The sequence below is a fragment of the Rana temporaria genome, chromosome 5, assembly GCF_905171775.1.
Source record: "Rana temporaria chromosome 5, aRanTem1.1, whole genome shotgun sequence".
Taxonomy (NCBI): domain Eukaryota; kingdom Metazoa; phylum Chordata; class Amphibia; order Anura; family Ranidae; genus Rana; species Rana temporaria.
The window spans coordinates 423,308,771-423,332,280 of NC_053493.1; the positions used below are offsets into that span (position 1 = coordinate 423,308,771).

General features: G+C 47.5%; 1 protein-coding gene across 1 annotated transcript in view; it reads right to left on the bottom strand.

Annotated features, from left to right (window-relative positions):
- LOC120941708 overlaps positions 1 to 21,657 on the bottom strand; it is a 33,909-nt gene extending 12,252 nt beyond the window's left edge. Inside the window, exon 1 of the mRNA XM_040355297.1 lies at positions 21,547 to 21,657. Coding sequence (XP_040211231.1) covers positions 21,547 to 21,568 — 22 coding nt within the window. The 5' untranslated portion in view covers positions 21,569 to 21,657. The remainder of the gene's footprint in view (positions 1 to 21,546) is intronic.
- Positions 21,658 to 23,510: the final 1,853 nt, after the last annotated feature.

Here is a 23,510-nt window from a genome sequence, read left to right on the forward strand (position 1 = left end):
CTGCAACCTTACCCTTGTAATGTGGGTCAAGAAGGATTGCCAGCCAGTAGTGATCCCTCTCCTTGATCACACAAATCCAAGGGTCCTTTCACAGGCTTTGCAGGATCAGGGAGGCCATGCAGCATTGGTTTGCTGAGGCATTTGAACCAGAGTCCTCTGGGTCACTAAGGGTGACATGTTCCGCAGCCACCTCCTCCCAGCTACGTACATGTCCATGGGTTTCTGGGGACTGTAAACGATCCCTTGAAGACTGCTGCTGATGCTGAGTGCTCCATGCTGACACAATCCTCCTCCTCCTTCTTCTCCTCCTCTTCCTGTGTGAGGGGCGGGCCCGCAGGAATACTGTCTGGATAAAGGGGGCCTTGAGAGGTTCTGCCTTAAGTGCCCTGTCCATTATACCACGCAGCATGTGCTCCAACAGGATGACAAGAGGGACAGTATCAGTGATGCATGCACTGTCACTGCTCACCATCCTTGTGGCCTCCTCAAATGGTGACAGGACAGTGCATGCATCCCTGATCATTACCCACTGGTGTGGCAAAAAAAATCCAAGCTCCGCTGACCCTGTCCTGGTGCCATAGTGGCACAGGTACTGATTGGTGGCCCTCTGTTGTGTGTGCAACTGCTGCAGCATTGCCAATGTTGAGTTCCACCTGGTGGGCATGTCACAGATGAGGCGGTTCTTGGGCAGGTTGCATTCATTTTGGAGGTCAGCCGAGCACTGGCATTATATGACCGGCAAAATGCCCACAGACTTTCCTGGCCTGCCTCAGGAGATCCTGTAAGCCCGAGTACCTGCACAAGAACTGCTGCACCACCAAATTAAGGACGTGAGCCAAACAGGGCACATGGGTCAAGAGTCCCTGTTGGAGGGTGGAGAGGAGATTGGTGCCATTGTCGCAAACCACCATTCCTGGCTGAAGCTGGCGTGGCATCAACCACCTCTGAGCCTGCCCCAGAGCTGACAGAATCTCTGCCCCAGTGTGGCTCCTGTCCCCTAAGCAGACCAACTCAAGCACTGCATGGCATCTTTTTGCCTGAGTGCTTACGTAGCCCCTAGAAGGCCTACGGAGCACTGCTGGTTCTGAGGACAAATCTGCACAGGAAGAGGCCATGGAGGAAGAAGAAGAGGAGGAGCGGAGGAGAGAGGGGTGGCAGAATCACCACTACCAGCATTTTGGAGGCGTGGTGGCAGACAATACTGCACCCTGTCCTGCATCTTTCCCAGCTGCCAGCAGGGTTACCCAGTGCGTGGTGAAAGAAAGGTAACGTCCCTGTCCATGCCTGCTGGACCATGAGGCCAAGACATTGCCTTCCACATGTCGGTAGAGAGCTGGAATGGCCTTCCGATAAAAAAATTGGCGTTTGAGAACCTGCCACTGAAGTACCGCACATTCAACAAATTCTCGAAAGGGGGCAGAGTCTACAGCTAAAAAGGCAGCAATTGAAGTGCTAGCAATTTAGTCAAACTAGCATTCAGTCGCTGAGCATGTGGATGGAACAGTAAATGAACAGTAATGATAGGGGGATAGCCCTTACTTACACAGCTAGTCCAGATACAATCCAATTTTTAGATTTGGAGATCAGCATAGTGGATAGCCGGTTCCATTTCAAAACATTTTTTTTAAAAACTGATCGGAACAGCTTCATCCCAACCGATAGCTGCCACCATCCGTCATGGCTCAATTCCATACCTCAAAGTAAATTTCTCAGGTTACGAAGGAATTGCACAGATCCTGATATCTTTTCTGTGCAGGCCAATATTCTTAAAGAGAGGTTCATTGATAAGGGGTATGATCCTGTCAATATAGAACTGGATCTTAAAGCCACTTTAGAGATTGATAGGAGTTCCCTACTTGAGGTTAAGCCCAAAAGAGAACAGGACGAAAGTTTTAAATGGGCCTTACTTACGTCATTTTCAACTCAACATAAACTGGTTAAATCCATTATCTCCAAACATATTGAGAAATGATCGAGTTTTGGGGACTGTTCTACCAGAACGGGCCAAAGTGGTATTCAGAGGTGCCCCCACACTTCAGAGTAAAATTGCCCCGAATATTATTAACCCCCCAACACGTCCCTCTTTCTTTTACCAGTTAGTTGGATACCATCCTTGCAAAAAATGTACAGTACGCAAATACAACATCTCAGGTAGAACAAAAAGCCTCGAGTTTCGTTCCACAGTAACTGGGAAAGTCTATCCCATTAAGCACTTTTGTACCTGTGCAACTAAGTACGTGGTGTATCTCATCACTTGCCCGTGCGGCCAACAATACGTTGGTCGCACTATTCGGAAATTTTCCGTTAGAGTTGCAGAGCATATAGCTCTCATTCTGGCTGGGGATATTCATCACACGGTACCAAGGCATTATAAGATGCACCATGCCAAGAACCCTAGCGGTACACAGTTTCTCATCATGGAGAGGTAGCCCCAAAACTCGTGGGGTGTCCCAACTTGAGACCTTTTGGATCTATGAATTGGGTACACATACGCCATCAGGTCTCAACATAGAGTGGGATATTAATTCCTTTATTAATAAATCCTAGGAATAACAGGGTCATCTATTTTTATATTTCTTTTTCATCCAGATTCATATTCATTTTAAATTCACTTTTAATTCACACTATTTATTTATTTATTTTCTTTCATTTGCATATGTTTCATATGTTTTACTTTGTCTCTCTTTTTTATATATATAACACATGTTGCTGTATAACCCGCCTGGACGTTATCGTCATGGGGGTTCGTCCAAAGAGATGTCACTTTCTGGACCCGATACATGTTTTTTTATATATACATGGGTTTTTAATCAAGCATATAATTTTAACGATAAATATAAAAAAAAAACATTTCCCCTTTATGTTTCTCCCCTTTTTTGGGGGTACATAAACAGAGATTTTCAATATTGTGGTATACTTGCATCTTAATCAATGCAACATTATATCATATTTATTTGATTTCTCTATTTGTGTGTGATTTTGTAATACACTATAATTAGATTAGATATACTTACCTTTTATTTTTTTTTTATACAAGTTCATCAATGTATTTAAATGTAATATGATCTATAGATATTTACCACCCTTGATTAAATATCATATCTGGGCCAATTGGTCCCTTCATGTGGCCAATTTCCCTGTTTTTTTAGTTCACATCGTGCTGGCTGTAAGCCATATCCGGTTTAACCACCCTGGAGCGCAGCGGGCGCATGCACGTACACATGCACGCACGCACGTGCCCGGGCATGACGGAGGACCTTGGACGCACGCCTACCCCATGCGTCACTCCATTAAGTCATGTTATGGAGGACATTTGAGTCAGGCGGCGCGTCAGATGACGCTTGTTTATGCGCCCGTTCCCGCACAGTCATTTGACAAGTGCGCAGGGTGACGCATGCGCCTCTTAACCCATACCCGTCCAACTACGGCGCTGGGTTATGATGCAACGCCACTGTTATGCCCCTCACTACACGTGACTGATGTGTATTCGGGCACACTGATAACTCTTCTCATACTAATGCATTCCAGTAGGCGCAGAATCCTTATGAACTTTTATTAGCACAAGACAGAGTAAAACTGTAATAGATACAACCAGATTACAATTAATAAACAATAATACAATTAGAGCCTCCCTATCTATCTATCTAGAGAGACAAAGTTGCACGTACCGTAGATGCATCGATATGGCTGACGTGAGATAGAACTCAGCAGACATGTGCTTGCTTCCAAGGAAAAATGGAAAAGAAGGCTCTGGAGGTGCTGCAAAGCCTCATGGGATAGAAATACGGAAGCTTGCATGGACCAAACTAATGAACTATTCTAGCTGACTATATTAAAATAGAACTGGTGCAGTTAAACAGAAAGTCCACTAGATGGCAGCATTGATTTAATTCAAACTAAAGTCAAAACTATGAAGACGATGAGCCTTATGAATGAAGGCATGACACTCCTCGCCTGGTTTCCCATGGATACCACACATCATGGCACTCCGGAGGAGAGTAACAAAACAAGTTCGGAAACAGGTCTGAGGAAAAGTTTAGGCTGGCCTTGCCTAATGACTTTGAGTTCAACTTTCCTGACGTGTCCATCTTCACTGGGAAACACTTGGGTTATCAGACCCAAAGGCCACTCATTTCTCCTTGATTGAGAGTCTTTCATGAGAACAATGGCACCAGGGTCTAAGTTGGGCTTGCTGTCTTGCCATTTCTTCCTGGTCTGTAGATTAGACAAGTATTGTTTCTTCCACTTGTTCCAAAAGGTGTCGGCTAACACTTGTACTCTTTTCCATTGACACCTGTATAAGTCCTTTGGGTCGAGATTGACTGAAGGAGCTGTGATCACCTCGACTTTCTGAGTGAGCAAAGTGGAAGGTGTTAGCAAGAAAGGATCTTCAGGATCATTGGGTATAGATGTCAAGGGTCTGGTGAACAAACGTCCTTGATGTTTTGTCTGTGTGTGGTAGTGTTCCACAAGTAAAGAAGCAACATGGTTATTTGGTATTATGACAGGATTGCTTTCACCACTATCAAGTCCTGCATTTGAGATGCGCCCTCCAACTCTTAACAGTCCTTCATTGTCTATAAAGGGGTTGAGTTTCCTTAGAGGACAGTTCTTTGGAATGCTCTTGTTATAGTGAAGGCATTCTAGTGTTAGTGCATAAGTCTCTTGTTGGATACAGCGGATGATTACATTTTTTGCTTCTGTGAGCTCATCTACTGTATATGGCTTGTGACAATAATGCCAACCTTTGCAACAACTTGGTATTGTAGGGGTGCCTTTAAAGGATGTGGCTATGTGAACCAAGCAAGCTGTAGGGATCTCTGTAAGGATTTCCAAGTAGAGAACTTATCGAAGCAATTGGATCTCAACAGTTGGTTAGAAATTGTTGTATGTAGTGTGGAAACCTGAGGACAGATGTCTGAGTCAGATTCAGGTTCTAACAGTTCATAAGTCTCCCTTTGTGGAGTGGTAGGCACTGACTTGTACAGGAAGGGTGGTCCTCTGAGCCATGTAGTGTCTTTGAGACGGGATGCTGGCACAGACCTTGTGGCATGATCTGCTGGGTTATGATCAGTTGAGACATAATGCCACTGGGTGGGCTGTGTAGACTTCCTGATCCTTAGGACTCTGTTGTGTACATAGACATAGAATCTCCTACTTTCGTTGTAAATATAGTCCAACACTACCTTGCTGTCTGTGTAAAACTCTGTATCCTCGAGTTCTATATCCATCTCAGTTGTAATAAGTTCTGCTAGTTCTACTGCTAATACAGCAGCAAACAGTTCCGATCTTGGAATGGTGGTTTCAGGACATGGTGCTAGCTTGGCCTTGCCCATAACGAACCCAATATGAATTTGGCCCTCGATGTCTACTGACTTGAGGTAGGTTACTGCTCCTATTGCTTTGACTGAAGCATCGCAGAATACACATAACTTTCTAGACTGAACCCTTTCAGGAGGAAAGTGGGTGTATGGTCTATGTATGTGTAGGTTAGATAAAGTCTTTAAAGAGTCTCTCCATGTTACCCATAATTTCTCTTTCTCAGGAGGTAGTGGAGAATTCCAATCACATGTGTCTGCAGAAAGCTCTCTAAGCAGAATCTTACCTTGGACGGTCACCGGTGCTGCAAACCCGAGTGGATCATACAGGCTGTTGATGGTGGATAGGACACCTCGCCGAGTGAAGGGTTTCGGCTCTTGGTCGACCTGAAAGGTAAGAGTGTCAGTCTTGAGGTCCCAGTTGAGTCCTAGGCTGCGTTGCATAGGAAGGGAGTCTGTAGCTAAGTCCAGATCTTTGAAGTCACTGGCATAATCTTGAGAAGGAAAGGCCTCCATGACGACCTTGCTGTTTGATGCTATCTTATGCAGTCTAAGATTTGAAGAGGCAAGTGTGCTTTGAGTCCTCTTGAGTAGACTTATTGCAGCTTCAGGTGAAGAAAGTGATTTCAGACCATCATCTACATAAAAGTCTCTTTCAATAAACTGTGTAACGTCTTTCTCACCTTCTTGAGCAGATAGCTTAAGTCCGTAGATGGCAACAGCAGGGGATGGACTGTTACCAAAAACGTGCACTTTCATGCGGTATTCTGTAATGTCTTTAGTAGGGTCATTGTCTTTGAACCATAGGAATCTCAAGAAGTTCCTGTGTTCTTCCTTGACTTGGAAGCTGTGAAACATTTTCTGTATGTCTGCAACTGCTTCCTTGCGGAACCTGATGAGAACACCAAGAAGTGTGTTGTTGAGATCTGGTCCCTTTAGGAGGACATCATTTAGTAAGACCCCTTCGTGCTGAGAGCTGGAGTCAAACACAACCCGGATTTTACCTGGCTTCTTGGGGTGGTAGACACCGAAGATAGGTAGGTACCAGCGCTCTTCATTGTCTTTTAAAGGTGGGGCTATCTCAGCATGGTCATCCTCAAACATCTTACTCATGAATGAGAAGAAATGCCCTTTCATTTCTGGTTTCCTTTGAAGATTGCGTTTAAGGGAAGAAAAGCGCTTTAAAGCTTGTTCTCTGTTGTTAGCAAGGCAGGGTCTCTGTGCTTTGAAAGGCAGGGGTGCTACTCAGCTGTTTTCATTGTTTTTGTGGAATCCCTGTCTCATTATTTCCAAGAAGATATGATCTTCAATTGATGGGGCAAGTTTGTGATCTTCTTTAGTCCCTTGGAAAACTGAGCATCCTAAACGATCTAATCCCTTCATCACAAAGAAGATTAGCGGTGTAAGGGTTGGAATGAATTACACTGGCAGGCTTCTCTCTTACGAGGAATCTGTTGGTGCAAGGCTGAAATAAGGATGGACGCCCACCCTCTAGTGTCTTTGTAAAGAGAGAGTTCACGCTGGTTGGTTTGTGAACACTCCCTAGGCATACGTTGCCTATGATGACCCATCCGAGATCTAGCTTCTGGGCATAGGGGGAGTTGTGGGGACCATTAATTTGTTTTCTCACCTTGTGAACTCTGATGATGTCCCTCCCAAGGAGAAGTGCTAACTCAGCCTGGGGATCCAGTTCAGGGATGAGGTGTGCTATGCCCTTCAGATGTCTGTGATGAAGTGCACCTCTGGTGTAGGGATCTCCTCTCTTTCAGTTGGGAACTGATTGCACTCGATTAGAGTTGGCAGAGGCAGGGTTGTCTGACCATCAAAGGATTCGATTTGGTAACCGATGGCTCTTCTCCCAGTTTCTTCACTTACCCCTGTACAGGTCTTGAGTAAGTATGAAGAGTTTGCTTCCTTGATTTTAAAGGTGTCAAAGAAGGTTGAGCTGGCGAGTGATCTGTTGCTTTGATCGTCCAGGATCACGTATAGCTTCACTGCTTTTTCTCTGTGGCCTGTGGGGTAAACTGTAACAAGACAAATCTTAGAGCAGGATTTGTTAGACGAACCTTCTCCACATACTTGGGTGCACTGGGGTGTAACTACAGGAGGTACTGTGTCTTGTTGCTCCCCGCCGTGCTCTTCCACCTGGAGTGAGGGGGTAAGAGTCCATGGCGCTGGCCCTGGATGTAGAGCTGTGTTGTGTTCTGTGCTGTTACACTCGGAGCAGTTGATGCTCACCTTGCAGTCTTTACCGATGTGAGAAGTTGATGCGCAGCACCTGTAACAAATTCTGTTTTCTTTGAGGAAGGTTCTGCGATCTTGGAGAGTCTTTTCTCTAAAACCTCTGCACTTTGACAATGAATGAGGCTTCTTGTGAAGAGGGCACTCTCTGCTTGGATTCTCAGCTGGAGATACACTTGTTTTGCGTACTGCAACAGGTGTGACTTTGAAGTTGCGGGTTAGAGCAGGCTTACTTGGCCTAGGGAGAGCAGAGTCAGATGATGAGATGTCAAAACTAGGATCATTTTTAACCTTTGCTTGATGGCGAATAAAGTCCACAAAATAAGAGAATGGTGGGAAGGGAACGTTGTGCCTTTGCTTGTAGTTGTAGCCTCGTGTAATCCAGGTTTCTTGAAGGCTGTAAGGTAGCTTCTGCACCAGGGCCGGCCTTTGGGGTGTGCGAGCTGTGCGGCCGCACAGGGCGCCATGGGCAACAGGGGCGCTGTGCGGCCATCACAGCTCACAGAATGTGAGTCGCAGTCAGTTACTCACATGTTCATCACAGGAGTCCGACTCCTACGAGTCGCAGCAGCAGGCACTGCCAGGTCCCCCTGCCCTGGAACTGGGTGAAGAGCAACGCATCGGCTGCGGCACCTGAAAAAAATGGCTGCTGCCGACCTCGACAGGCACACTGCGCATGCGCCGCCGCTGCTCGGGAAAGCCTGAAAACTCTCGGCGCCACAGGATTAGCTCGCACAGGGCGCCTGAACACCTAAGGCCGGCCCTGTTCTGCACTATAGGGTTAACACCATGGGCTGTGTCCAGAAAGGCAAGGCCTGGCAAGTCTCCTTCTGATTTGGCTATTTGGGGTTCTGTCACTAGGTCACTCAATTCTCTCAGCTTCTGGTAGCCTTTGTTAGAAATCTTGGGAAAGTCCTCTATTCTTTTAAAAAGAGAGTTTTCTAGAACTTCTGGGGAACCGTAACATTCATCAATCCTCTCCCATATCATGCTCAGCCCTTTGGTTGGGTAATTAATGTTAATGTCTCTGATTCTCCTTGCATGCTCTGATGACTCGTTCCCCAGTGATTGGACTAAGAGATCGGCTTCCTCACTTGCTTTAAACCCAAGATCCTTAATTGCATTTTTGAAGGACGAACACCATGCTCTATAACTTTCGGGGCGATCGTTAAACTTTGCAAGTCCTTTTGCTAACAGTTCACATCGTGCTAAGAGCTTGAAGAAATCTGACATACCTTGATCGTTGTGTGAGTAGCCAGGGGGCGCTTTGTTGTGCCAGGAACTTGTGGAGTAGATGCGGTCATCAGAGATGCTGTCGCTGGGTCTTTTAACCTGTTGTTCTTCATTTTCGACTTGGTCAACTGTGGCGTAGTGCTTTGATAGCCTGGATGCAGAATGTGCTGAAAACTGACTAAGTGCAGGTTTACTTTTTTTGCTTGATATAAGGCGTGTGAATGGCGGGAGTTGATTCCGCTCTTGGCGCTGTAAGCGGGCAGTTGTCTGGTTTGGCGTGTCGCCGCACATATTCTGAGGTACGCTCTGTACTGTCATGAGGAACGGATTCTTCCCCTAGCACCTTGCTGCGCCGCTCACTGGTGGGCTTTGCAAGTTCTTCTAGGATGTCTGCCTCGGCTGCAGCAGTCGCTGACTCCTTCTCTGCAGCTAGTTTCTCTAATGCAGTTTCCATGCGTAACTTCTCTAGTGCAGTTTCCATGCGTAACTTCTCAGATTCAGTTTCCATGCGTAACTTCTCTAATGCAGTTTCCATGCGTAACTTCTCAGATTCAGTTTCCATGCGTAACTTCTCTAATTTGATTTGCATCTCTTTTTCAGCAAACCCAGCCTTTACTCCGGCCTCTTTTGCTGCAAAGTCAGCTTTCACCTTTGCAGATTCTGCTTTTGCGCGGGCAATGGCGATTGTTCCCCTTTTACTGACCTCCTTGAGCTCGTGGAGTAAACTTCTGACCTTGTCACGAGGTGCTCTGATTTTGTCTGCGACATGGTGTCTAGCTGTATATGGAAGCTGATAACTCTGATGTCTCTTTGGCGTTCTATGTGGTAGCTGTGCTTAGAAGCCTTGGTTTCTATGGCGTTCTGTATGCTGGCCGTGCTTAGAAACCTTTGTTTTGCTGGAAGTTCTGTATGCTAGCCATGTTTAGAAGCCTACGTTTTACTGTTATGCCCCTCACTACACGTGACTGATGTGTATTCGGGCACACTGATAACTCTTCTCATACTAATGCATTCCAGTAGGCGCAGAATCCTTATGAACTTTTATTAGCACAAGACAGATTAAAACTGTAATAGATACAAAAAGATTACAATTAATAAACAATAATACAATTAGAGCCTCCCTATCTATCTAGAGAGACAAAGTTGCACGTACCGTAGATGCATCGATATGGCTGACGTGAGATAGAACTCAGCAGACATGTGCTTGCTTCCAAGGAAAAATGGAAAAGAAGGCTTTGGAGGTGCTGCAAAGCCTCATGGGATAGAAATACGGAAGCTTGCATGGACCAAACTAATGAACTATTCTAGCTGACTATATTAAAATAGAACTGGTGCAGTTAAACAAAAGTCCACTAAATGGCAGCATTGATTTAATTCAAACTAAAGTCAAAACTATGAAGACGATGAGCCTTATGAATGAAGGCATGACAACTATACTAAGGAATTTTGGGTGAAGCAGGCGGTAAAGGGGTACAGGAAGGGTCGCAAGGTTACGGATCATCGTCGGCCAGTTTTGTTTGGGATGCTGCAGAACTTTTTTCTGCATTTACACGCAGTGTGCTCGTCGGTGTATGAGTGTGCACTTTTCAAGGCCGCTTTTGCACTGGCCTTTTTCGGGGCGCTGAGGGTGGGTGAACTGGTCAGTTCTTCGAGAAGGGTGCAAGGTGGTCTGTTGGTTCAGGATGTGAAGTGTTTGGAGGGACCGGTAGGAGTTTGGGTGCGTAGGTCGAAAACGGATCAGGGGGGTAAGGGCATGCGGCTCCAGATGTTTAGCGTTCCCGGAGCAGAAATCTGTCCTGTACGGGCGGTGGAATCCTTTCGTTCCATGTGTCCTGGACTGGCAGGGTCCTTTTTGATGCATCAGGATGGGTCGGCGTTGTCTAGATTCCAGTTCGTAGCTGTGTTTCGAAAATGTTTGGTGGGGGCAGGGTATGACCCAAGAGATTATGCTGCGCATTCGTTCTGGATTGGGGCTGCTACGGAAGCCGCTCGGGCTGGTTTGAATGCAGACATGGTTAAGAGGATCGGGCGATGGGACTCGGATAGATTTAGGATCTACATTCTTCCACATTTATGAGTAGGTGGGAGCCATGGGAGTTTATTGGTTTGACAGGTTCTTTATGTAAAAAAAAAAAAAGGGGGGGGGGGGTCCTCTAGAAGTTTGATGTGTGTTCTGTTTGATGTTTTTGAGGTGGTGAGAGCGGCCTGGTTTGGTTCCTTGGCCACTCATACGTTTTTTGGGGGGCCAGACGGGCTGATGAACAGCCCAATGGGAGGCAGCTAGGTATCCCCTTACGAGAAGCCCAGGTCAGATGGGTTGGGGTACCGGGGATGGTTTGGAGCAGGGTCATGCCGGAGGTGCAAAAATGTGCGCGCCTGGACAGAGCACCCAAAGTCTTGGTTCTCCATGCGGGAGGTAATGATATGGGGGCCAGGTCTATGCACCAATTGATAAGGGACGTGAAGTACGATTTCCTCAGGCTATGCTCTTTGTTCCCGGGGATGCTTATTATTTGGTCCGACATGGTGGGCAGAACGGCTTGGAGGTGGGCTTGGTCGGTGGAGAAGGTTAATAAGGCCCGGGTAAAGGTTAACAAGGAGGTGGGGAGGTTCTTTATTCGGAACGGTGGTTTGGTGGTGCGCCACAGGGAGCTGGAGGTGGATACCTGGCGGGATCTGCGGAGGGATGGGGTTCACCTCAATGACGTGGGCATTGATCTGTGGGCTCTGGGATTGCAGGAGGGAATCCAGATGGCCCTGAGGGTTTGGAGGTGCTTGCAAGGATCAGGCTTTACCCTTGTGAGCTGTGGTGGTGTTGGGTATATGGAAGACGAGGAAAGGCTGGAAGTTGGGGTAGGAAAAAGGTTGTACCCATAAGTGGTATAGGGGTTATTGGGTACCTTTCGGTTAACGAGGGTTAACCAGGAAGGGGTTAAAATGTTAGGTCACTGCTGACGGTTATACTGCCTCTCGGTCGGTGTCTTGCGACTGAGGCCTAGGTAATAATTGTTGTCCCAGTGTCCAAGTTGCGAGGGGTGGTCTTCTAGACCACCAAGTAAATAAAGTTATTTAAACGGTTATTTATGTTACATTTTGAAATGGTTAAATAAAAAAGGCCGGAAGGCCAATTTTACTCCACAACGTGGTCCCTTGTATCATTGGGGTTTTGTGGGGTAAGGTATAAGTAAGGTGTCACTAAGATCGGTCCTTAACATGTCAATGGAGTCACGGAGCAAACGAAGTTGGGGGAGGGACGGCATGACAGGGTGAGACTGGCCGTAGGAGATTGGCGCCTGTTGGGTAAGGGGAGGGGTAGCCTGTTAGTGGGCGGGGGCGGCATAGGCTGTTGGCGCGGAGGAAGTGACGTTTCGTCACTCCTCCATTTGTAACAGAAAGAGAAGCTGCCCACCCACCCTCCCTGGTTTTAGGCTTTCTGTGGGTGGTGTTGGGTATATGGAAGACGAGGAAAGGCTGGAAGTTGGGGTAGGAAAAAGGTTGTACCCATAGGTGGTATGGGGGTTATTGGGTACCTTTTGGTTAACGAGGGTTAACCAGGAAGGGGTTAAAATGTTAGGTCACTGCGGACGGTTATACTGCCTCTGAGTCGGTGTCTTGCGACTGAGGCCTAGGTAATAATTGTTGTCCCAGTGTCCAAGTTGAGAGGGGTGGTCTTCTAGGCCAGGGGTCTCCAAACTTTTCAAGCAAAGGGCCAGTTTACTATCCTTCAGACCTCAGGGGGGCCGGATTCCGACCAGTGGGAGTAGAAAATGCCTCGGGCCAAGCATCAGTGAGAATAAGCACGGCCTCAGTGTTGGTGGTCAGTAGGAGGAGGAATAGTGCTCCATCATCGGTGTTAGGGGAAGAAATAGTGCCCCATTGTTGGTGTCATTGGGAGGAATAGTGCCTTTATATCATTGGGAGCAATAGTGCCCCAAGGGCCGAATGAAGGCTACCAAAGGGCCAAATTCGGCCCTCGGGCCGCAGTTTGGAGACCCCTGTTCTAGACCACCAAGTATTGGAAATGTGTATAAAGTTATTTAAAGCGGAGGTTCACCCTAAAAAACAACTATGTACCATCCAAACCAGCATACTAGCGTCAGCTACAGTATGCCTTTTTTTTTTTTGCGCTGTACTTACTGTTTAATCCGTCACTTTCATTTCAGACTCCCGCGGGGAGTAGGAGTTCCTATGAAGAGGGGAACATGATTGACGTCCGGCTATGGCGCGTCACGCGTTCCGAAAATAGCCGGAGTAGGACTCGGCTCTTCACGGCGCTATACGGCGCCTGCGCACAGACTAGGAGCTGACTGCGCAGGCGCCGTATATGTCCGAGTCCTATTTCGGCTTTTTTCGGAACGCGTGACGCGCCATAGCCGGACGTCAATCATGTTCCCCTCTTCATAGGAACGCCTAGAGTCTGAAACGAAAGTGGACGATTAAACGGTAAGTACAGCGCAAAAAAATAAATAAAAAGGCATACTGTAGCTGACGCTAGTATGCTGGTTTGGATGGTAGCTAAAGAAAAATTGTTTTTTAGGGTGAACCCCCGCTTTAAAGTTATTTAAACGGTTATTTATGTTAAATTTTGAAATGGTTAAATAAAAAAGGCCGGAAGGCCAATTTTACTCCACAACGTGGTCCCTATCATTGGGGTTTTATGGGGTAAGGTATAAGTAAGGTGTCACTAAGATCGGTCCTTAACCACTTCCCGACCGCCGCATGTATATGTACGTCCACAGAATGGCACGTACAGGCAAATGGGCGTACATGTACGTCCTTGCCTTTCCGCGGGTCGGGGGTCCGATCGGGACCCCCCCGCTACATGCGGCGGTCGGGTTCCCTCGGGGAGCGATCTGGGACGACGGCGCGGCTATTCGTTTATAGCCGCTCCGTCGCGATCTCTCCCCGGAGCTGAAGAACGGGGAGAGCCGTATGTAAACACGGCTTCCCCGTGCTTCACTGTGGCGGCGCATCGATCGAGTGATCCCTTTTATAGGGAGACACGATCGATGACGTCAGTCCTATAGCCACACCCCCCTACAGTTGTAAACACACACTAGGTGAACCCTAACTCCTACAGCACCCCCTGTGGTTAACTCCCAAACTGCAACTGTCATTTTCACAATAAACAATGCAATTTAAATGCATTTTTTGCTGTGAAAATGACAATGGTCCCAAAAATGTGTCAAAATTGTCCGAAGTGTCCGCCATAATGTCGCAGTCACAAAAAAAATCGCTGATCGCCGCCATTAGTAGTAAAAAAAAAAAAATAATAAAAATGCAATAAAACTATCCCCTATTTTGTAAACGCTCTAAATTTTGCGCAAACCAATCGATAAACGCTTATTGCGATTTTTTTTACCAAAAATAGGTAGAAGAATACGTATCGGCCTAAACTGAGGGAAAAAAAATGTTTATATATGTTTTTGGGGGATATTTATTATAGCAAAAAGTAAAAAATATTGATTTTTTTTCAAAATTGTCGCTCTATTTTTGTTTATAGCGCAAAAAATAAAAACCGCAGAGGTGATCAAATACCACCAAAAGAAAGCTCTATTTGTGGGGAAAAAGGACGCCAATTTTGTTTGGGAGCCACGTCGCACGACCGCGCAATTGTCTGTTAAAGCGACGCAGTGCCGAATTGTAAAAACCCCTTGGGTCATTTAGCTGCATATTGGTCCGGTCCTTAAGTGGTTAAGTAACTGTTTAGTTTACTTATTGTACATGCTTATTTTGGTAGAAAAGGATAATTGGATTTTCTGCTTAGTAAAGCACATTAATACACTACAGAAATCGAAGTTTCCTTGAATTTTACCGCAAGAATCTTTAAAATGACGTAAGCAAAACACAAACACATAACAGCCTTCTAACAACAGAAGGTATTTGCATGTCTCACTTCCCTCAAAGAATTAGAAAAAGGGTATATAAGCCATGAAATCTTTGCAGAAACAACAAACACATATAAGTATAAGGGTTATGCCGCGTACACACGCTCGGAATTTCCGACAACAAATGTTTGATGGGAGCTTTTGGTTAGAAATTCCGACCGCGTGTAGGCTCCATCGGACATTTTCTGTCGGAAATTTCCGACAACAAAAATTTGAGAGTTGGTTTCCCCAATTTTCCGACAACAAAATCCGTTCTCGTAAATTCCGATCGTGTGCGGACAATTCCGACGCACAAAAAAATTCCACGCATGCCCTGAATCAAGTACGAGACGGAAGCGCTCAGTCTGGTTAAACTAGCGTTCGTAATGGAGATAGCACATTCGTCGCACTGTAACGGACTGTAAAGCACGAGACTAAAAAGGGCAAATCGACTCTGAGGCCCCGTACACACGACCGAGGAACTCGACGTGCCAAACACATCGAGTTCCTCGTCGAGTTCAGTGTGGAAGCCGCCGAGGAACTCGGCGGGCCGACTTTTCCCATTGACTAACGAGAAAATAGAGAACATGTTCTCTTTTCGGCCCGACGAGTTCCTCGACAGGTTCCTCGCTGAAAAGTGTACACACGAATCCAGCTCCGACCGAGTTTCTGGCTGAATTCTGCCGAGAAACTCGGTCGTGTGTACGGGGCCTCACCAAACTTCTACTAACACAACTGGTATTGAACTGTTTTCTAGTGCCGTCGTACGTGTTGTTGGAGTTTGGAATTTCAGACAACATTTGTGTGACCGTGTGTATGCAAGACAAGTTTGAGCCAAGTTTTGTTGTCGGAATGTCCGATCGCCTGTACGCGACATTTGGAATATGATAGGAGAGCACAAGATCCATGCTCGTCTATACAGTAAATATAAAAGACTATTTAACCTCTAAAAATATTGGGGTAGATGCAGGTACATTTGCGCATTTTTTACGGAGGCGCAGCGCACCGTTTTGCCGCTGCGCCTCCGTAAATTACCTGCGCTACGCTCGATTCATGGAGCAGTAGCTCCGTAAATTGCGTGGGCGCTCCTGAAAAATGCCCGGCGTAAGAGCGCGCAATTTAACCACTTAAGCCCCGGACCAATATGCTGGCTAAAGACCCAAGGGGTTTTTACAGTTCGGGACTGCGTCGCTTTAACAGACAATTGCGCGGTCGTGCGACGTGGCTCCCAAACAAAATTGGCGTCCTTTTTTCCCCACAAATAGAGCTTTCTTTTGGTGGTATTTGATCACCTCTGCGGTTTTTATTTTTTGCGCTATAAACAAAAATAGAGCGACAATTTTGAAAAAAATGCAATATTTTTTACTTTTTGCTGTAATAAATATCCCCCAAAAACATATATAAAAAAATTTTTTTTCCTCAGTTTAGGCCGATACGTATTCTTCTACCTATTTTTGGTAAAAAAAATCGCAATAATCGTTTATCGGTTGGTTTGCGCAAAATTTATAGCGTTTACAAAATAGGGGATAGTTTTTTTGCATTTTTATTTTTTTAATTTATTTTTACTAGTAATGGCGGCGATCAGCGATTTTTTTTCGTGACTGCGACATTATGGCGGACACTTCGGACAATTTTGACACATTTTTGGGACCATTGTCATTTTCACAGCAAAAAATGCATTTAAATTGCATTGTTTATTGTGAAAATTACAGTTGCAGTTTGGGAGTTAAACACAGGGGGCGCTGTAACATTTAGGGATCACTGTGTATGTGTTTACTAGTGTAGGGGGGTGTGGCTGTAGGATTGACATCATCGATCGAGTCTCCCCTATAAAAGGGAACACTCGATCGATGCGCCGCCACAGTGAAGCACGGGGAAGCCGTGTTTACACACGGCTCTCCCCGTTCTTCAGCTCCGGGGAGCGATCGCGACGGAGCGGCTAAAAACAAATAGCCGCGCCGTCGTCCCGGATCGCTCCCCGAGCGGACCCGACCTCCGCATGTACCGGGGGGGGGGTCCCGATCGGACCCCCCACCCACGTCTAGGCAGGCACGTACAGGTACGTTGATGTGCCTGTCCGTGCCATTCTGCCGACGTAAATGTACATGAGGAGGTCGGGAAGTGGTTAAATGATCCCATAGGGGGCGTGGATCATTTAAATTAGGCGCGTTCCCGCGCCGAACGTAGTGCGCATGCTCCGTCGGGAAACTTTCCCGACGTGCATTGCGGTAAATGACGTCGCAAGGACGTCATTTGCTTCAAAGTGAACGTGAATGGCGTCCAGCGCCATTCACGATTCACTTACGCAAACGACGTAATTTTTTCAAAAACGCGACCCGGGAACGACGGGTATACGTAGCATGGGCAGCCTTACGCAAATACCGACGTACGCAAACGACGTAAACTGCGTACACAGGGCACGCGTACGGTTGTGAATCGGCGTTAGTATGCAATTTGCATACTCTACGCTGACCACAACGGGAACGCCACCTAGCGGCCTGCGTAAGAATGCAGCCTAAGATATGACGGCATAAGGAGCCTTATGCCAGTCATATCTTAGGCTGCAGTCGGCGTATCGAGGTTCCTGAATCAGGAGCATTCGATACGCCGGCACAAGTAAGCAATTGCGCTGCGTAACTATGGTTACGCAGACGCAATTGCTTTTTGAATCTACCCCATTGATATCATCGACTCCTACTACTATTCCTAAAGACCCTTACTACTTCCAAACTGAAATCAATATAACCACAAGAAGTAAAAGGCAAAGAGGGGGGGACAGGAATGGTGGGGCCAGAGAGAAACAAAAAGACTAAAGCCTCGTACACACGAACGGATTTCGTCAGACTTTTGTCCGAAGAGCGTGTGCCTGAATATTGTCTTGCATGAAAAATGGCACACAATTGTCCGGACGGGACCCTCTTACAACCCACAGAGGTGTCCTGGACAGGAGGAGCAAGAGAGGACCGTGGGAGAACACTGCCAGGCAAGTCTCCAGGAGTTCCACAGAGGCAGCCAGGAGGGCCGGTGAGTGTACACACAGGCCCGGATTTCCCACAAGGCCACTGAGGCCATGCCTTGGGGCGGCAGGGCGCCAAGGGGCGGCAGTGGCATGGAGTCCCCCGACGCCCGGAACATACAGTTAAGGGCGGTAAGTTATGGGGGAATCCGCTCGCTCGTTAACAAGTGATTGCGGCGATGTCGCCAAAATCACTTGTAAAATGTGTGCTTCCGTCCGTCCTCCCCTCTCCCCCCCACCCCACATACCTCTCTCTGCTGGCTCTGTCTTCGGGACTCCGTCCTCCCCCCCGGCCACCAAGTCTGTCTCCTGTCCCTGCTGCCGATGTACACAGTGAGAGGGGGGAGAGCTGTGCTCTTCCCATCTCAGCTGTGACAGGAGTTCTAGCACAGTGCTAGGACTCCTGTTTTGGAGGTGACAGGGTCAATAAAGAGAACATGTCGCCTCCAATTGCTATCACACAGGGAATTGTTTTCTCCTGTGTGATAGCAAAAAAGTTAAAGCGGTAGTTCACCCCCCCCCCGACACATTTTACCATCGAGACAGGCATTGTAGCGCGAGCTACAGTATGCCTGTCCCGATTTTTTTAACCCCAGACTCACCTTGTAATCGGACATCGTAGATTTCGGCTCCCGCGGGAAATGGGCGTGCCTATAGAGAGGGAGGATGATTGACGGCCGGCCCTGGCACGTCACTCTCCCCGAAGACAGCCGGAGTAGGTCTCGGCTCTTCACGGCGCCTGCGCACAGGCTATGCGCACGCGTCGTGAAGACCAAGCCTATTTCGGCTATTTCCGGAGAAGCGTGACGCGCCAGAGCCGGCCGTCAATCATCCTCCGTCTCCATAGGCACGCCCATTCCCCGGTATCTTCGATGTACGATTACAAGGTGAGTACGGGGGTAAAAAATTCGGGACAGGCATACTGTAGCTCGCGCTACAATGCCTGATTTTAAGGTAAAAGAAAAAAAAAAATTTTTTTTTTCGTCGATAGGGTGAACCCCCGCTTTAAGTGAAAAAAAAATTGATAAAAAATAAATAAATAATAAGAAATAATAATTAAATTAATAAAATAAAAATGTAAAGAATAAGAAAAATAATAAGGAAAATAATAAGAAAATTATACAAAAATTTAAAAAAAGTAAGTGACAAGCTACAAAAAAAAGTGATAAAAAAGTAAAAAAAAATAAAAATTTAACTAACCGTGCCGCCCATTCTCCGTTGATTTGGGGGGGGGGTTCGGTTGGCAGGGAGGGGGTGCATTGCGGAACCTGGCCTTGGGGCGGCAGGGAGAACAAATCCGGCCCTGTGTACACACTGTCGGGAGGACTGGGAGGCACGCCTGAGAGGACTGAGATGCAGCAGTCTGGAATGGCTGCAGAGCCAGTCTGGGGGATTGTGCTGGCACAGTCAGTGGAAAGGGGCAGCTGCAGTGCCTGAAGAGGTGATACTAGGAGCAGTAGCCACAGGGACAGCTAGCGCTGGAACTTTCTATTTCTGCTACACCACAGGGGCCCACGGCCCCTGCCTGTAAAAGGCATCTGCTTTAGTCCTGGCTGAGCCAGTGTCAGGCCTACAGTGCTAGCTGGTCCAGGAAATGCAGCAAGTGATGTGCGGGAGGAGAAGAGGAGAATGTATATACTGAGGTGTATATAGTTTGTCCCAATATTGACTTTTGATTACCTGGGCCTCTCATACTGTAAGTTCCCCCATCCCTATCCAAGTTTAATTCCCCTCAACAAAACATAAAAAACAAGCGCAAGGACTGCTTTCATGTCTCTTTCATGTCTCGAGTAAAAAGTGTGTGCCTGGCTGGGCAGGGTGATAGACGGACTACTACACTCAGCAGCCCCTACGGTGGTACAGATAGATTTGGGGGCTCATCCGGGACGTCTGTTCACGGGTAACCTGCCAGCCGCTGCCCCTAGCAACCGAATGTGACCGTGCCTGGGAACTGCACTTTGTTCCACCAATTGAGGAATTGAACTCAGGGGAAGGATCTATGGGCCAGATCCACAGCCCCGCAGCGCAACGTAACTTAACAGATTTAAGTTACACTGCCGCAAATTTCCTAAGTTAGGTATCGATCCACAACACACTTACCTGGAAATTTGCGGCGGTGTAACTCAAATCCGTCCGGCACAAGGCGTTCCTAATCTAATGGGGCGAGTTCCATTTAAATTAGGCGCGCTCCCGCGCCGGACGTACTGCGCATGCTTGTGACGCAAATTTCCCGACGTGCTTTGCGCGACGTGACGTCATTTTTTGATCGGCGCGTAGCGTATTTCCGTATTCCCGTACGGCTTACGCAATCGACGTAAAATTTAAAAATTTGACGCGGGAAGGACGGCCATACTTTACACAGCAGTACGCCTGCTGTGTAAAAGTAGGGCTGGTTTACAAAAGTGTAACTAAGCGACGGGAAACTAACGTAGCGGCGACGTAGCGAACGCGAAAAAGCTTTGAGGATCGACGTAACTCCTCATTAGCATACCCGACGCGTAATTTCGACGATGAATGCCCCCAGCGGCGGTCGCGGTACTGCATCTTAAGATCCGGCAGTGTAAAACTATTACACCTGCCGGATCTTCTGTCTATCTCTTGGAAACTGATTCTGCGGATCAGTTCCAAAGATAGAAACAGGGATACGCCGGCGTATCCCTTTTGAGGATCTGGCCCTATGTGCTTTGCCTGCATTCAGTACTACAGCATCGAGTGCCGTTGCCCATAGCAACCAGCGGGAGCTGCTTGCCAAGTTATTGCTTCCCTGCTTACCCAGTTGCCCAACTGTCAAGTATCCTGGTAGGCCAGTCCGGCCCTGGTGAGAGGAAATCCCTAAAAATTAGGGGAATTTCTTAGGGACCCCCCAAGTCACCAGAACTAGTGTCCCCATTGGAAGGTTTCCCCTCCGTCAATTTTCTGGGGACAACACAAAATTTGGGATTTTCTCTTATTTTTACTTTCAGTGATAATGGTAAACAGGACAAATGGAGAGGGTGAACCTCCCTAAAGGGGGCACAGGCAGAAATAAAAATTGTCAGATGTTAAAATCCCTCCTCCACTCTCCACTTTTGCCTTTAGATATACTTAAAAAAAAAAAATCCTTTGTTACTCAGGATATAAAATGTTAAAATTTTCACATTAGACCCAAATAAAGGGATACCACCAACAATGTGATTAATGAAGACTCCACTCTGTTGTTGATGTCTTTCCCCCCGGCTATGAATCTCCCATAATATCACCCTACAATCCCCCCCTCTGTACCAACCGCTCTGTCTCTGCTACTCCCCTCTGTCAATCCCTCCACTGGATTCCGCTCACCCAACAAATTAAATTCAAACTAGTAACAATTACCTACAAAGCCATCCACAACTCTGCCCCCAGCTACATCACTGACCTAGTCTCTAAATACCAACCTAATCGTTCTCTTCATTCGTCTCAGGGCCTCCTACTCTCTAGCTCTCTCATCACCTGCTCCCATGCTCGTCTCTAGGACTTTTCCAGAGCCTCTCCAAGCCTATGGAATTCCTTACCCCAACCTCTCCGTCTATCTCCTTCTCTATTAGCTTTTAGAGGATCCCTGAAAACCCTCCTATTCAGAGAAGCCTACCCTACCCACACGTAACAACTGTATTTTCATTTGAGTTCATATGATCATTCCCCCACAGCTAACTACCCTTTGTTCCACTTGACCCTCCCTTCTAGATTCTAAGCTCTAATGAGCAGGGCCCTCTGATCCCTCCTGTATTGATTTGTATTGTGACTGTACTGTCTTCCCTGATGTAAAGCGCTGCGCAAACTGTTGGCGCTATATAAATCCTGTATAAAAATAATAATAATAATAATAATAAATAATAATAATATGTAGTCATACCCGTCCTTGGAGCACCAGCCATGGTCCCTCTCTGTGTTCTGTTTGCTTCCTCCAAAGTCCTGGCTCCGCTCTTATATACTCTTTAACCTCCTTCGATTTTCTTTCTTTTGGACTTCCTCATTCAGGAACATTCTACCCTGAACTTGCACGTCTCTCTCCAGAAAACAAGAAGTTTCGTCACTCCTCCATTTGTAACAGAAAGAGAAGCTGCCCACCCACCCTCCCTGGTTTTAGGCTTTCTGTGGGTGGTGTTGGGTATATGGAAGACGAGGAAAGGCTGGAAGTTGGGGTAGGAAAAAGGTTGTACCCATAGGTGGTATGGGGGTTATTGGGTACCTTTCGGTTAACGAGGGTTAACCAGGAAGGGGGTAAAATGTTAGGTCACTGCGGACGGTTCTACTGCCTCTGAGTCGGTGTCTTGCGACTGAGGCCTAGGTAATAATTGTTGTCCCAGTGTCCAAGTTGAGAGGGGTGGTCTTCTAGGCCAGGGGTCTCCAAACTTTTCAAGCAAAGGGCCAGTTTACTGTCTTTCAGACCTCAGGGGGGCCGGATTTCGACCAGTGGGGGTAGAAAATGCCTCGGGCCAAGCATCAGTGAGAATAAGCACGGCCTCAGTGTTGGTGGTCAGTAGGAGGAGGAATAGTGCTCCATCATCGGTGTTAGTGGAAGAAATAGTGCCCCATTGTTGGTGTCATTGGGAGGAATAGTGCCTCATATCATTGGGAGCAATAGTGCCCCAAGGGCCGAATGAAGGCTACCAAAGGGCCAAAATCGGCCCTCGGGCCGCAGTTTGGAGACCCCTGTTCTAGACCACCAAGTATTGGAAATGTGTATAACGTTATTTAAAGCGGAGGTTCACCCTAAAAAACATTTGAGTCCATATGATCATCCCCCACAGCTAACTACCCTTTGTTCCACTTGACCCTCCTTTCTAGATTGTAAGCTCTAATGAGCAGGGCCCTCTGATCCCTCCTGTATCGATTTGTACATTTGACATGGGCCACTTGGCCCGCAAGATGCACTCTGGACAAGGCGCTTCTTCCTCCTTCTATTTCCTTTGGAGCTCCAACATCCCCCAAAGCACTGTTGTTCGGGGAACCGCGGCTCAAATAAGTGGTCAGGTAGATCGCCACCATCCGTCTGGGAGCCCTCTGACCACAGGTCAAGCTCCGAAGAACCCTCGGCCTCAGAGGGAAGATAAACCCTATCTCGGGCTGAAGCAGTGGCCTCGTCAGGCCGATGAAGCTTCGTCAGTTTATCCCAATCTATGGGCCGGGCAGGTCTTCCTTCAGTAGGCACGCATCGAACAGAGGCCGCGCCAACTGAAACGACCTCGCGGGCGGCTCCGGCCTGTATGCAGGCCGTGCGGGCCACAAAGTCGCTCAATTCTCTCATCTCGCCCAATGGGCTTACCTCCTGGGGAGTAGTGATCCAGGCAGCCGGTAGCGAAGACTTTTGGGACGGGCCGACAACTCTCTCATCACACAGGGCCTCTGGCTCCGCGTCCTCCCTGGAGGGGATAGCTTCCAGCCACGAGGCCTTCTCCTCGGCGATGACGGCTCCCGAGGACCTGTTCACGTGGTATTCCCGCCGGGGTCCCACCACAGGCACAGTGGTGAACAAGGGTGCCCGGCATCGTTGGCATCAGGCAAAGAGCAAGAGGTGGACGGCCGCACGCACGCCCAAGCTCAACAGGTTAACTCCCTCGCGGCCGGACAGTTCTAGCACACAACACCGGACACTTTTCGCTCTTTAATAAATAGCCATCCACTTCTTGTTGTCAATGGTAACAGCCGAATCCCGGACGAGTCCCCACGTGTAGCGCTTACCCCCGAAGGAGCCACTGATTGATTTGGGATCGGCAAATTAAGTTACCCTGACATGGCTCCAGGGGGGTGCGGTGGTAGAACAAATAGTGAGCGAAAGTCCAGACAGTGATTGAAGAGTTTTCAATGCTTTATTTC